Source organism: Mirounga angustirostris, unplaced genomic scaffold (assembly GCF_029215605.1).
Source record: "Mirounga angustirostris isolate CCGP_5_RB_7025 unplaced genomic scaffold, mMirAng1.0.hap1 SCAF_9, whole genome shotgun sequence".
Lineage (NCBI taxonomy): Eukaryota > Metazoa > Chordata > Mammalia > Carnivora > Phocidae > Mirounga > Mirounga angustirostris.
Window position 1 is genome coordinate 114,101,730 of NW_026991717.1, and position 14,082 is coordinate 114,115,811.

Genomic DNA, 14,082 nt, shown 5'->3' on the forward strand with positions numbered 1-14,082 from the left:
ATGTGTCGGCAAGGCAAGACTCTCAAACACGGTGAGTCTCTTCCTTCTTGTGAAACACCATTTAGGGATCAGCCTCCTAGTATGCAGATCATATCACCTGCATACAATGATTTAAGAGGCATCTCCCCAGAGAGAAAGCTCATTATCCATCCCTCACCCTCACTTCCCCAACTAGGAGTCTTATAATGGACAGACATCATAGCACAATGGTTAAGAGCAAGGATTCTGGAACACACTGCCTGAATCATGGCCTGAGGCGAGTTACCAGGGGCATTATACGTAACATGGAGCTAACCGCACTGACATCACAGTTGTTTACATAAGACAATTATTATCTTATTATGCAAGATTACATAAGAATTCATATAAATCACTTTATAACAGAGCATGGCACATAGTACATGCTCTATAAATGTTAGCTGTTACGAGAATGGGTTTGGCTTCTCCTAGTAACCATCCACAACAAAATCCAACTTTCATTTTTCTTACTGGTGGGTACCCTTGTAATTTCATCAATCAAAAGAAAGAAAACCAAGAATCAAGTGATTCAACAATCTAAAGGGCCAGCAACTCTAGGTTTCTTCTTGTTGGAATAGCATTAGTAACAGGAGTACCCTCTTCTTCTCTTTTTTTTTTTTTTTTAAGATTTTATTTATTTACTCATTTGAGAGAGAGAGCATGAGCGGGGGAGGGGCAGAGGGAGAGGGACAAGCAGACTCCCTCCTGAGCGGGGAGCCCACCATGGGGCTCGATCCCAGGATCCTGAAATCATGACCTGAGCCAAAGTCAGATGCTTAACTGACTGAGCCACCCAGGCACCCAAGAAACACCCTCTTTCAATCATTCTGCCCAATGGTCAGTGCTGGTCCCTTCCCCCCACCCAGGTCCTAAAAGATTTGTCATAAGCTCACTCCATTCCCCTGAGGAACACTCATTGACTTGCCAAATAGTACCAGGTTTAGGATTGCTATGTGGCATAAGAAGAGGTTTATCTCTTCAAATCCGCTCCAGAAAGGATTTTTAAGTCATTTGTTTAGGCAAACAATACTGGAGAGAAGATGGTGTTAAAATCAGAAGACCCAGGTTGAAAATTCTGTTTCCCCGCGTACAGGCTGTGTGACAAGTCCCTGACCCTTCGCCCTGAGATGAGAAAGATAGTAACACCTGCCCTACATGCTGGGGCAGGGGCCACGAGACTCCTGGATAAAAAGGACGAAAGGTTCTTTCCATCACCGCATCTTCCAAGGGAAAGAACTGGGAGGCCACGAAGATGTATACAAGTTCAGCTGCTGTTATGATGTTGCTTCCCAAATGCCCCGAGTGGGCCATGAGGAGGGAAAAAAGAAATTGACCAAGAGACACGTGGACGCTGCTTATGTCCCCAGCTGCAGCCCTTGGAGTCAGCCTAGCCCCTGCAGGAGAAGCAACGCAAGTGCTCACGATCCGCTTCCCCTCGGTGGACACGGACTGCTCACCAGACACCAAGGGCCCAGAGAGGAGCCACGTAAGGAAGGGCCACCAAAACGAAAGGCGGATCTCTAGTAAGCTAAGAACATCTGAACTCCTCAGTCAGTCCGGGCTTGAGCCTTTTTCACAAAAACATGCAAAATACCACATAATTTCAGAACCATACAGTATTCTTAGCCCATCTGCTGTTTCTGATTCTGATACCAAAGACAGTGGCAGGATGTGCTGATAACTGTGCTCAGTGTTGAAGAATCTCTATCTTAAGTTAACCCCCACTCTGGAAGTCCACTACGGAACCAAGAAACGTTTCTAGAACCCTCTCATATTTTCTGCTGATACCTGCCCAGTGGTGCTCTTCCTCTGGTTTGGACAATGAAGGAGATACTCTGTGTGGACAACTTTGGACTCATGACACCCCTACTTGTTCCTGCCAAATCCCAGAAAGAAAGACAACGTCTCTACTACATCAGCTCACCCCTGAGGCCTGAAGAACTCTCTCCATGTAAAGTTGGGAAGAAAAAGCTGCTCTGTTTACCTCAAACTAAGCAGGAAGGTGGTTGTGTCAGAATCTGTCCAGAGGCCCCAGTGGGGAAGGCCCACTGATTCAACTCACGCCTTTTTCTTGTTTTATTTACCTTTTCTTTGGCCCTGAGTTGGTCAAACATCTCCTGAATCTCATGTTTCCAGTCATCCTGCAGGCAGTGGAAGGAGTCCTTGGGCATCTCAAAGAAGCCAGACTCCTCTATGGTAGTTAGCTGGTCCAGGATATTTGTGAAAGATGGTCGTGAATGAGGGTCAGGATTCCAGCAGTCTGCATGGAACACGGGAGTAGACAGAAAGCATGAATGGACAGAGACAAGCATAAGACAGAATATTACGTGACCTCATTTACCAGAAAGGTGCCTCTAATTTTTCCTTCCAGAAACAGAAACACGGGGATTTTGGCAACTACACATAGGGCTGGGGAAGTAAAGCAAGCTTATCAAGCTCACGATCATACAGAGTGAGTGTGGAAATAGAATGCAGCAGTTCTACCCCCATCCGACTCTGCTTGCTGATTTAGCATCAGAAAAGCAAGTCCGAAGAGTTTGCTGGCATGAGGCTCAACAGCCACGATTTATTATGTTCCTACGCGAGTCCAGTCCTGACAGTGGGTAACTAGACTTCGGGCCTCGATTTCCCACAAATAAATGAGCCAGCCTTCCCCACCTCAACGGGATGATGATAAGGCAAAGATAAAAAGGACTGGACTGCGTGTCGGGAAAAGTGAACTCTACCTATTCTCAGCTCCCGCACTAGCTAATGGAGTGCACTTTGCCCCTCTCAGCTTAGGATTTCTCACTCAGGGAACTACAGGGTTTGACCAGATGACTTCTAGAGTTCCTTTCTTCTCGGATGTTCTTCGTTTCTAGATGTAATACACTCAGAGGTCCTGAAAATAAAAGCTGCTGTGTCTTCTCATTTTGTATTAAGTAATAAAACACTGAAGTGCTGGATAGCGGGTTTTAGTTACTCAGTTGAGCTCTACAGTCCCTTGAGATGGACAGAAGGAGCACCTGTGTCATCCACATGGCAGGTGCTGACATCATCTGAAAGTAGCTCTTCCACCCACCCACAGGATTCCTCCTTGACTGACTTGTACTTCATCTCCTCTCTCCGTAACTGACTCAGCAGAATCGTCTGACATCTACCCAAGTGCTGCTCAGAAGGCAAACCCTCCAGTTTTGTTCCAGTCAGGGGCCACTTACCTTCCATGAGTTTGGCAAAAGGTTCTGGGCACGTAGAAGGAATGGGAAGGGCGAGCTTGTTCATGGCCACTCCATAAGCCACGGCTAAGCCATCGATTCCTCGGAAGGGCACCTCACCAGTCAGGAGCTCCCAAAGCAGCACCCCATAGCTGAGGAGAGGAAGAAGACAGAAGCAGTCTCAGATTGCGACAGGTGCAATCTCACCGACAGGGCTCGCGAGGCCTTTCCGAGCTAGCCACACTCTTGCTGGCATGGAGGGAGACCAACAGAGCAGACGCACCCGTGGGGCATTGACAGGACACCAGGAGGCTACCCGCTAAAAGCAAAAGCTCTGGAGTCAGGCACACTTAGTTTCAAAGTCTTGTTCCTCAAATTCCTCATCTACAGAGTGCGAACAACAACTCCGGGCTCACCAGGATGCCGTGAGTCTCACCGAGCTACTCTAAGGGTTTAAATCGGCGCTCACCAGCCATAGCTCTTCTGTTGTTGTTATTGCTAATGTAATACTCTGGAAGAAGAGGCTGCCTCCCAAGAATACATTTTTTTCCTGTTTTAAGAAAACTTCAGCTTTCGTCACAGATACATTTTCCAGCTTTAGAAAAGCAGAGAGCTGACTACTTACAACAAATGGATTTTGCTCTTGTAACAGGTTTCTTTAAATGCCCACTAGGTTGGATAGATTCCCACTCCTGATCGGTTAACAGAGACCTGTGTGTAATTCAAAGAGGAAAGTCACACAAGGGGCGGCCTACATGGGAAGAGCAGAGCAGTGGGTCAGCTGTGAGGACCTCAGTTTCCTCCCAACCTTTCAAATCCACATGAAGAATTTCCTTTCACATGTCCTGTGAGTCAGAGAATGGGGAGAACAAAGCTTAGAATAATTATTCTATGAATTCACAATTAGAACAAGGCAAAATCATGTAGTGTTCAATCCTTCCAGGAACAACAATCCTCCCAGGACAAGCAACCATAAGGCCACGAACAGTTCGAAGACTGGCTCTCCTTATATTTTCAACACAAACCTCAAATTTTAAAAAATACTCATCAGGAGTTTACAACCAACAAAGTTATGTTATTTTAAAACAACACATGGCTCAGTTGGTAGAGCAGGTGACTCTTGATGTTGGGCACAGAGATTACTTCATTAAAAAAAAAAAAGTAAGCCCAGTATCTATTTCTCATCGTGGTACTTTGTATGCACAAGGTGCTAAGACATTTATAACATCATCTTGAATCCCTACCATGAACCTGCAAGATAAATATCACCATTCTGCAGATGATGAAAGCAAGTTTCAGAAAGTTTAGGGCATACATGGAATAAGTCATGGTGGACCCTGGACCAAATCTCAGTTCCTTCTCTCTAGGATCCCCTTCCACCATTTCTCTGCTTAGTAAACTCTAATCGTCTTTCAAGATCAAATTCAAATGCACCACCATGTACTCATTCATTTTACACATCTATAAAGATTTACCATGCATCAAGCTCAATGTCAGACACTGGGATGCAGGATACAGATCTTGTCCACAAAGACACTAATGTGAGGAACAGAAAAGATGTCAATTAGGACACAGAGATGAGTCACAAGAGAGATACCATGAGTGTACAAAGAGACCCAGATGGGCTCCTGGCCAGATCAGGATGGGGGCAGGAGACAGCTAAACCTTGACTGCTAGGTAAAGGAAGACAGAGATCCAGAGACAGGCCCTCATATAGTAAATGAGTTGGTGGGTGGGTGTGGGAAAACGTGCATGGTCAGACGGTCCTGCAGGCTGCACTGTGTGCCCTAGAGTAAGCCCCGAACACCAAGAATTGCACTGTTATTCTTCCTGCCAAACCTTTACCGTGACTTCTAAGAACTCTCAGCACTGCCGACGAGATTCCTAGCTTACAGTGACTCTCATCTTCAGTTGTCTGCTCCTGGCATTCCTGCCAACCTCCACTCTGGACAATAAAAACCCAAGGTCCCAAAGAACCCCTCTCTTCTATCTAGGCGAAGATGATGGGTGTCTGAGCCCTAACTACCTGGAAAGACAGTAGAGTGTTTCAAAGATCTAAACATGTGTCCTGTTTGTGTCCTTGCATCAGCTCTGCCCATGGTTTCCATGGAGATGTCTCAGGCCACCTGGAAGAGGGAGGAGCCAGGGCTCCACCCCTCTCAGTTTCCAGGAAGGCAGCTCTGCTCTCACCTGGCTTCTTTCTTTGTTCATCTGCATTTCGTTCCGTTTGAAAGGCCCCACAACTAAGAGGAGCCGGTCGAATGCTACTCAAGAAAGATTCAGACAGACTTGAATCAAATGTCTGCTTTACCGCTCATGGCGGGCGGTGTGGCCCTGGGAAAGGAAGCTCCTTCATTTTCCTCACCTGCGCAACAAAGAGCACTTCTACCTCACAGAGTAACGGCAAGGGATAAATAACAAGGCTACCACTTCTCCAGAAGCTTCCACGTATGGCTAGTGAACGCTATGTGTTTCCCCTTGGGAAGGGCCCGAAACAAGAAAGCCTCTGGTGGGATTTGGGGAAAGCCCGCCATGCCGGCTGAGAGTCTTGCCGAGGGACACCAGCGTTCAGGCAAGTAGCCTTTCTGGGAATGAGTGGACCAGTTAGATTTCCTCTGCCAACGTTCCTCTTTATTTCTGTAACCGAAGGTGGTAATGTAAGTGAAGCCTTGGCGTTCCTTTGGCAGGAATACAGTCCAAGAAAGGAACTAAAGAATTACACGTTGGATGGGTCTGAGCCCCAGGGAGAGGTGGGCAGAACCAGTCCACGTGATTTACCTCAGGTTTGACTTACTCTGATGCCCTCCCAGGATGGAGAGAAGGTCAAGAGGCCCTTCCAAGACCGGGTACAGACGAGATCGGGGGCGTTCAGGGTGGTATGGCCGTAGACCCAAGACTGGGTACAAGCAACCTGGAAGTACCAGCTCAGCTGAGACTCTGCCTCAGCCCTTCCCCCAGCAGACAGTTCCCAGCTCCCATAGTGCTGTCAGTGATTTCCCAGGAGTCCTTGCAACCTCGCCCCAAACCCTGCGGAATGCACCCTGGGTCAGTAATTAACCACCTCCAGGGCTATGGAAATCCTTCCCACTGTGTGGTGGGTCACAGGTCGGTGAGGGGTGTTCTATGTCTGCAGAGTGAGGAAAAGCATCAGAGTGGATAGCGGCCCAACCAAAGGCACAGCAAACCCACACCTGAGCTGGACTGGGACGATTTTTCTTATTAACCTACCTTGTCTCCAAGACACACACTGAAAGGAGAAGGTGTCCCTCGAATGGGCTTCTGTACTTGGTAATCAGCTGTGACCCCACATTCCAGAAACCACACTGTTTAGTAATCTTTGGCAAAGGCACGCCTGGGTGGTGCAGCTGGTTAGGCATCCAACTCCTGATTTTGGCTCCTGAGATGGAGCCCCAAGTTGGGCTCTGTGCTCAGCATGGAGTCTGCTTAAGACTCTCCCTCGCCCTCTCCCTCTCTCTAAAATAAATAAATCTTTAAAAAAAGATCTTTAGCAAAGATGGTGAAGTACCACATGAGAAAGCACTCTGTAAACTGTACAGTAACATAAAACTATTCTTGTTGTTAACTAGACCTCATTCAAAATGATGATCTATTTATTAATATATATAATATATACATGAATATATTGACACAATAAATAGATGTTGATATGGTAATATGCTCAGGCTAAATTATATTCCAAAAGCAGCTTACAAAACAGAATGATCCCATTTTAAAGAATGGGTAGATGAGCATGTGAACAGAAATAAATGCACCAAAATATTAATAGAGGTTATCTTCAGAAGTGAGTAATCGGTGATTTCTTTTTCCCTTTTTTCCCCATCTATATTTTCTAATTTTTTTCTATGGTGAACATATTTTACTTCTGTTATTTTAAAAACTTAAAATGCCTCCACTTCATCCCACACACACCAGGCGAGAAGTCATTGCAGGACACCACTAACCACTGCGCTCCCTACACGGCACAACCAGAGGGAAAGGTTTCGTCAACTACTCTTCCTGAGGCGGTCTAAATCCAAGCAGATCAGGAAACGTACAAAGTTAAGGATCTGGGCCATGACCATCATATCCTCCATTCGCAGCATATGGAAGAGGCCCAGAGAACCACCCTCGAAAAGCAGTAAGACAAACTCAGCTGGCCAGCAGAGGCCGAGCAGCCCCAGACCCCAAGGAGTTCCAGGAGGGGTGGGGGATGGACACAGGCTCAGCCTAGTACCTGGCCCAGAGTTAGTATTCAACAAACAATTCCTGAATGAGTAAATGAATTATAAGTCAATTCGGGAATGAGCTTTGTCCAGCTTCCTAGGCATGCTTGGGCCCTCTCTGGCACATCCTGCTGGGCCCCAGGCATGGTGGGCCAATCATCCTGGAAGAGGCTGCCCAAAGTGCAGGAACAAGAGTATACCAATGGCAATAGGACTATAAGCACAAAGTTCCAAGAGACATATCTAGTTCTTTTTTTTTTTTTTTTAAGATTTTATTTATTTATTTGACAGAGAAAGAGAGAGCACAAGCAGGGGAGCAGCAGAAGGGGAGGGAGAAGCTCCCCAGTGAGCCTGGAGCCCAATCCCAGGGCCCTGGGATGATAACCTGAGCCGAAGGCAGACGCTTAACCGATTGAGCCACCCAGGCGCCCCAAGACATGTCTAGTTCCACTCACAGCTTTACCTCTACCACCTGGCTGAACTTAGGCAAGTGACTTAAACCATAGCAGCCTCTGTCACCTCATCTGTAAAACAGAAATAATATCCTCTACTTTGGGGGATTCTTGTGAGGAACAAATGAGATAAAAAAAAAAAAAAAGAGGCACAGCATTTAGCACAGAGCCTAGCTCATAAGCATTTGTGTAGGTGGTAAATACTGTTACCAGTGCCTGCATATTGTACATATAGCAATGGGCACAAGATTTCCTCTGGTAAAGGTACAAGATCGTTTGGAGCCCCTTAGGTAAGTAGGCTCAAGGAAGGTGGGATTAAAGGCCCGTCTAATGGGTTCCAATACATTGCTGCTTGCAGGAAATGCTGCAGCACGGAAGCTGAGTGTGGCAAGTGGCTGACTGTCCCCCAAATCCAGTCTCCCCTTCTTCCATAATAAGAGTTTTAGCTGGACACAGTTCACCAGCTACAGCCTACACTGCCTCCCTCCTTTGGAGCCAGGCGTGCCCACATAACCCAAGAGCACACAATGGGGTGTGTACAGACGAGATGTGCACAACTTCTGGATTGTCTCCAAATTAAAGACAAGCTGCTTGCAATGAATAAGCTCTTTCTCTGTTTCTGCAGAATATAATGCTGAAGTAACAGTCACTCAGATGTAACCATTCAGACAAGAACAATGCACTGAGGGGCCCGGAAAGAACCTGGGTTTCTTTTTCTCTTTTTTAAGAGAGAGAGAGAGAGAGTGAGCACAAGCAGGGGAGGGGGAGAGGGAGAGAGAGAATCTCAAGCAGGCTCCATGCTCAGTGCAGAGCCTGACGCAGGGCTCAACCTCACAATCCTGAGATCAAGACCTGAGCCAAAACCAAGCGTTGGATGCTTAACAGACTGAATCACCCAGGTGCGCCAAGAACCTGGGTTTCTAAATGATCTCATGGGGCACAGCTAACCCACAGCCTGGACTCTTTAAAAAAGAAACACACTTCTACCTTATTTAAGCCACTGCCTATGTAGGTCTCTTTGTTTAACAGGATTAGTTTAATTAATATATTAACTATTCTCATTAGCCTATAGTCAAGTAATGAAAGCGTTAAATTGAAGCCTATGAAATTGCTGTTTTTGTAGGTCAAAAATACTGGAATATCCCTACACAGTTCAACCTAATGAAATCTGGTCAGATATTTTAAGGAAAGAAAACTCTTTTCTTCATAATAGCTACTTCACCCTGTAATTATTGTGTGGGAAAATAAGATGCAATACACAGAAGCTATAAAATATCACTAAGGGAAATTGAAAAAGGCCTACATAAATAGTAAGATAGCCCATGTTCATGGATTGGAAGACTTAATGTTGTTAAGAAAGCAATACCCCTCAAAATGATCTACAGGTTTAATACAATCCCTATCAAAATTTCAGCTGCCTATTTTGGAGAAATTGACAAAATGCTCCTAAAATTCATTTGGAAATGCAAGGCACCCAGAACGGCCAAAATAATCTTGAAGAATAACAAAAAAGTTGGAGGACTCATACATCCTAATTTCAAAACTTACTACAAAGCTACAGTAATTAAAACAGAATGGTACTGGCATAAGGATAGATACATAAACCAATGGAGTATAACTGAGTCCAGAAATAAACCCTTGCATTTATGGTACATTACTTTTTGACAAGGGTGACCATTTAATTAGATGAATAGCCTTTTCAACAAATACAGGAGTCCCCGCTTATCCATGGGAGATACATTTCAAAACCCTCAGTGGATGCCTGAAGCTGCAGGTAGCACAGAACCCTATATATGTTTTTTCCTATACATACATACCTATGATAAAGTTTAATTTGTAAATTAAGCATAGTAAGAAATGAACAATAACTAATAATAAGATGGAATTATAATAATATACTATAATAAAAGTTATATAAATATGCTCTCTCTCTCTCAAAATCTTACTGTTCTATATACACCCTTCTTCTTGTGATGATGTGAGATGATTAAAAAGCCTATGTGATGAGATGAAGTGAGATGAATGATGTAGGCGCTGTGACACAGCGTTAGGTATTCTGATGATAGGTCTGACCTTCCAGACCATGGTTGACCGTGGGTAAATGAAACCATAAAAAAGCAAAACCACTGATAAGGAGGGACTACTGTAGTCACAAGCAAAAGAATGAAGTTAAACCCCTTACCTCACACCACATACAAAAATTAACTCAAAAAAGAACACAGACCTAAACGTAAAAGCTAAGTTTTATAACTCTTAGAAGGTAACAGGTATAAATATTCATAACCTAGGGCATGGTTTCTTAAATATGACACCAAAAGCACAAGCAACCAGAGAAAAAAACAGATAAATTGGACCGCGTCAAAATTAAAAATGTTGTGTTTCAAAGAACACCATCAAGAAAGTAAAGAGACCGCACAAAGGGAGGAAATATTTGCAGATCATGTATCTGATAAGGGACTTGTATTAACGATATATAAAGAACTCTTTCAACTTAAAAATAAGAAGACAAATAACTCAATTTTAAAATTGGTAAAGGATTTCAATAAACCTTTATATCTGGAGACCTGTATATCTCCAGAAAAGATATACAAATGGCCAATAAGCCATGAAAAGACGTTCAACATCAGTAGTCATTAGGGAAATAAAACCAAAACTACAATGAGATACCACTTCATATCTAACAGCATAGCAGTAATTAAAAAGACATGTAAGTGTTGAGAGGATGCACAGAAATTGGAACCCTCCTACATTGCTAATGAAAATGGAAAATGACATAGCTGTGATAAAAAATAGTTTGGTGGTTCCTCAAAAAATTAAACACACACACACACAAAAAAATTAAACACAGAATTACCATATGGCTTGGCAAATCCACTCCTAGGTATATACTCAAGAGAACTGAAAATATGCTGACACAAAAGCTTGTACAAAAATGTCCATAACAGCATTATTCACAACTGCCAAAAAGTGGAAACACTTCCAATGTCCAGCAACTTATGAATGGATAAACATATTTCCATACAATGGAATATTATTCTGCTACAAACAGGAACAAAGTTCTGACTCATGCTACAACATGGATGAACCCTGAAAACATGAGAAAAGAAGCCAGTCACAAAGACCACATATTGTATGATTCCATGTATATGCAATGTCTATAATAGGCAAACCCATGGAGACAGAAAGTAAATTAGTAGTTGCTGGGGGTAGGGGGAGGCAGGATTCAGGAATGACTACTAATAGGCCCTGGGTTTCTTTTTGGTGCGATAATAATATTCTGGAAATAGACAGCAGGTGTAGTGGTTGGAACGGTGGTCCTAAAATAATATATCCATGTCCTAATATGCAAAATCCTTATGTGGAACAGAATCTCCCCTAAAGTCTCTGGAGGGAGTGTAGCCCTGTAAATACTGGTTTCAGACTTCTGGCCTCCAGACTACAAATGTCTATTCTTTAAAGCCACCTGGTAATTTCTTATAGCAGCCCTAGCAATTAAACAATGGTGATTGGTACAAATTTGGTAAATTTACTAAAAAGCACCCTCTTATACATTTTAAAGGGTGAACTCTGTAATACGTGTGTAAGATCCCAATAAAACTGTTATTTAAAATACACACACTCGGGGTGCCTGGGTGGCTCAGTTGGTTAAACATCCGACTCTTGGTTTTGGCTCAGGTCATGATCTCAGGGTCGTGAGACTGAGCCCCACATCGGGCTCAGCACAGAGTCTGCTTGGGATTCTTTCCCCCTTCCTCTCTCTCCCCCTCTGCCCCCTACTCGTGCGCGCTCTCCCTCTCTCAAATAAATAAAATCTTTAAAAAAATATATACACACTCATCATATACACACACAGGCTCACTTTACAACTCATCAGGAAGAAACAAATTCATGGACCAAGTACAATGATAACCTATAGTCTTTTCCTTTGGTATTACCATGGTGATGTTACTATCTCACAGCCATGAGGATGCATACTCTGTAGAAGCTCATCCTCCCATCAGCGAAGACAAGATATAGATAGATAGATGGATGGATAGATAGATAGATAGATACAAGAGATATTTATATATTTATTTATTTATTTTGGGGGTACAAGATTTTTAGATCCATGTCTTTATGACCTATTGGCTGATATTTACTAGTGGGGTGGTTGGTCGAATCTGTGACTCTGAGGTTCTGGGTACCTGCTTGAGACCCATCTTTTCCCATTTCTATATCACTGTTCAACAGATAGAGCCCTGACTAAAAGGTTAACCAGACAACTAGAAAGGCTCATTTCCAACCCACCAAAATAAAAGAGATCGCACAAAGAATACTCATCAGGTGAAGAGCTTACAGTGCGGACAGGTCCAGCAGTAACAGCCACAGTTGCTAAGGCAGCTAGGATGACCCTGGAGAAGGTTCCGAGGAATGACCGGGTGCCCTCACCACCCTACCGTCAGAGATGTGAGTGCACACTGCCCCTGAGATCTACTGGTCTTTCCTATGGAGCAATCACCAACACACAGAGGTGGTACCTGCCACAGCACTAAAGGGACTTTGGGTAGGTGAAAGCATTAGAAACAGCCCCATGCCAACCTGGGAATTACTGTAGATTGCTTTGAATGGGTCACTTAGACCTATTTGGCGTGCCTGGGAGTCTACACATCTTCAATTCTCCAAGTCCTGAAACGTGTGTGCAGCCAAAACAGACCTGGGAAGCACTGACCCTGAGCCTCTGGACCTTACCTCCACACGTCACTGCCTTTGGAAAACATGGAGGCACGAATGACTTCGGGTGCCATCCAAGCATATGTCCCTGCTGCGCTCATCTTTGTGGTTCGATGCCATTCTCGAGCCAGGCCAAAATCAGTGATCTTCAGAATCTTGTTGCTCAGGTCTCCGTTCTCCACCTTCTGGAGGATCAATACTGGGCAAGGAAAGGACATAGAAGAAACCAGAAAGTCTGCATTAATCATAGGAAAACCAGCAAATACAGAGCCCTCCTGCCAGACTCTTGTCCTCTCCTTCGGGCTCCCTGCGCAGCTACCATGGACTGATGGTAGGAACCATCATTTTTGGTAAGATGCACCTACGATACATCCATTTTTGTGCCAAGTCTTTTATAGGCATTATCTTTAACTCATAACAACCTTAGGAGGTAGGTATCACTGCCACATCCTTTTTATAAGATGAGGAAACTGAGATACAGCACCAACTAATAAGCTAGGACTGCAACACAGGCAGCCAGACTCAAGAGCCCTCTCTCTTAAGCCTCAAGGCTTACAGCCCATTCATACCCTATGGAAGGAGTCATGAGGTCACAGCTGACCCCCTCTTTGAGGAGAGCCTACTTGGGCTTCCTGTCTGCCCGGGCACCCCTGGGCCATAACCACTCTCAGACCACAAGGAATGGTGGTGCATGGTGAATTTCCAAGGTTTCAGACTGTGCCTGGACAGTTTCCATGAACCTCTCCAAGTTACTTCACTTAAGCCTATAAGAAAACATGTCTTTTGGGCATAGAGATTTTCCTTTGAGCTGGGAACTCAACCCCAGGCATCGAGAACTGGCTGACAAGCTGGAGAAGTCAGAGCGTACACACACACTTTCACACCCACGAATCTCTGTGGATATGACCCAGGAAGAAAGAACTAGTGCCCCAAACCAGTTATACTCTGGGCCTGTCTAACACCAAAGCACCACCATGTGGAGCCATCTTGGCTCTCCTAGGACGGTAGCTGAGGTGGCCACCTCCCCTACAGGACGGTTCCAGGGATATGTGTCCCCTTGCAGGAGCCAATCTTCCTAAAAAGAGCAAAAACGCTAATTGTCTAAAGTGCTGTAGGCTAAGCCAAGGAACTCTGAGCGGGCGGTGGAGGCATGCAAGCCAGATCTCCATTTCCACAAGTAGGATGGTTCTGAAGATGCCATGCAAGCACAACCTCCTGTGGGCTGGACACTGAACCGCCCAGAACTCAGAGCTCTATACTCAGGATTTCAGAGGAGAAAGGAGTCTCTCCCCAACCCTGCTATTCAAGTCCAAATGGGGAGGGTGGAGAAAGGAATCCACTGAAGACAGAATAACAACTAAAAAAAGGTTGACTCAGTTCCTCCAGCCATTCTGTCTAGGTAAACAATGAAAAAATGAGTTCTGAGCCCTACGTGGGCCGGGTTACACCCTTCCTGGGTTGATTCTCCACTGACTCCCACTGAGG

General features: G+C 44.7%; 1 protein-coding gene across 3 annotated transcripts in view; it reads right to left on the bottom strand.

Moving 5' to 3' along the window:
• MAP3K9 (mitogen-activated protein kinase kinase kinase 9) overlaps positions 1-14,082 on the bottom strand; it is a 77,421-nt gene that overhangs the window by 19,469 nt on the left and 43,870 nt on the right. For all 3 annotated transcript variants that reach the window (XR_010405237.1, XM_064571265.1, XM_045901120.3), the window contains exons 3-5: positions 12,616-12,796; positions 3,216-3,364; positions 2,103-2,278 (exon numbers count right to left, since the gene is read on the bottom strand). Coding sequence is in view for 2 of the 3 variants with exons in the window: in XM_064571265.1 (XP_064427335.1) it covers positions 2,103-2,278; positions 3,216-3,364; positions 12,616-12,796 (506 nt within the window). In the remaining variant the exon portion in view is untranslated. The remainder of the gene's footprint in view (positions 1-2,102; positions 2,279-3,215; positions 3,365-12,615; positions 12,797-14,082) is intronic.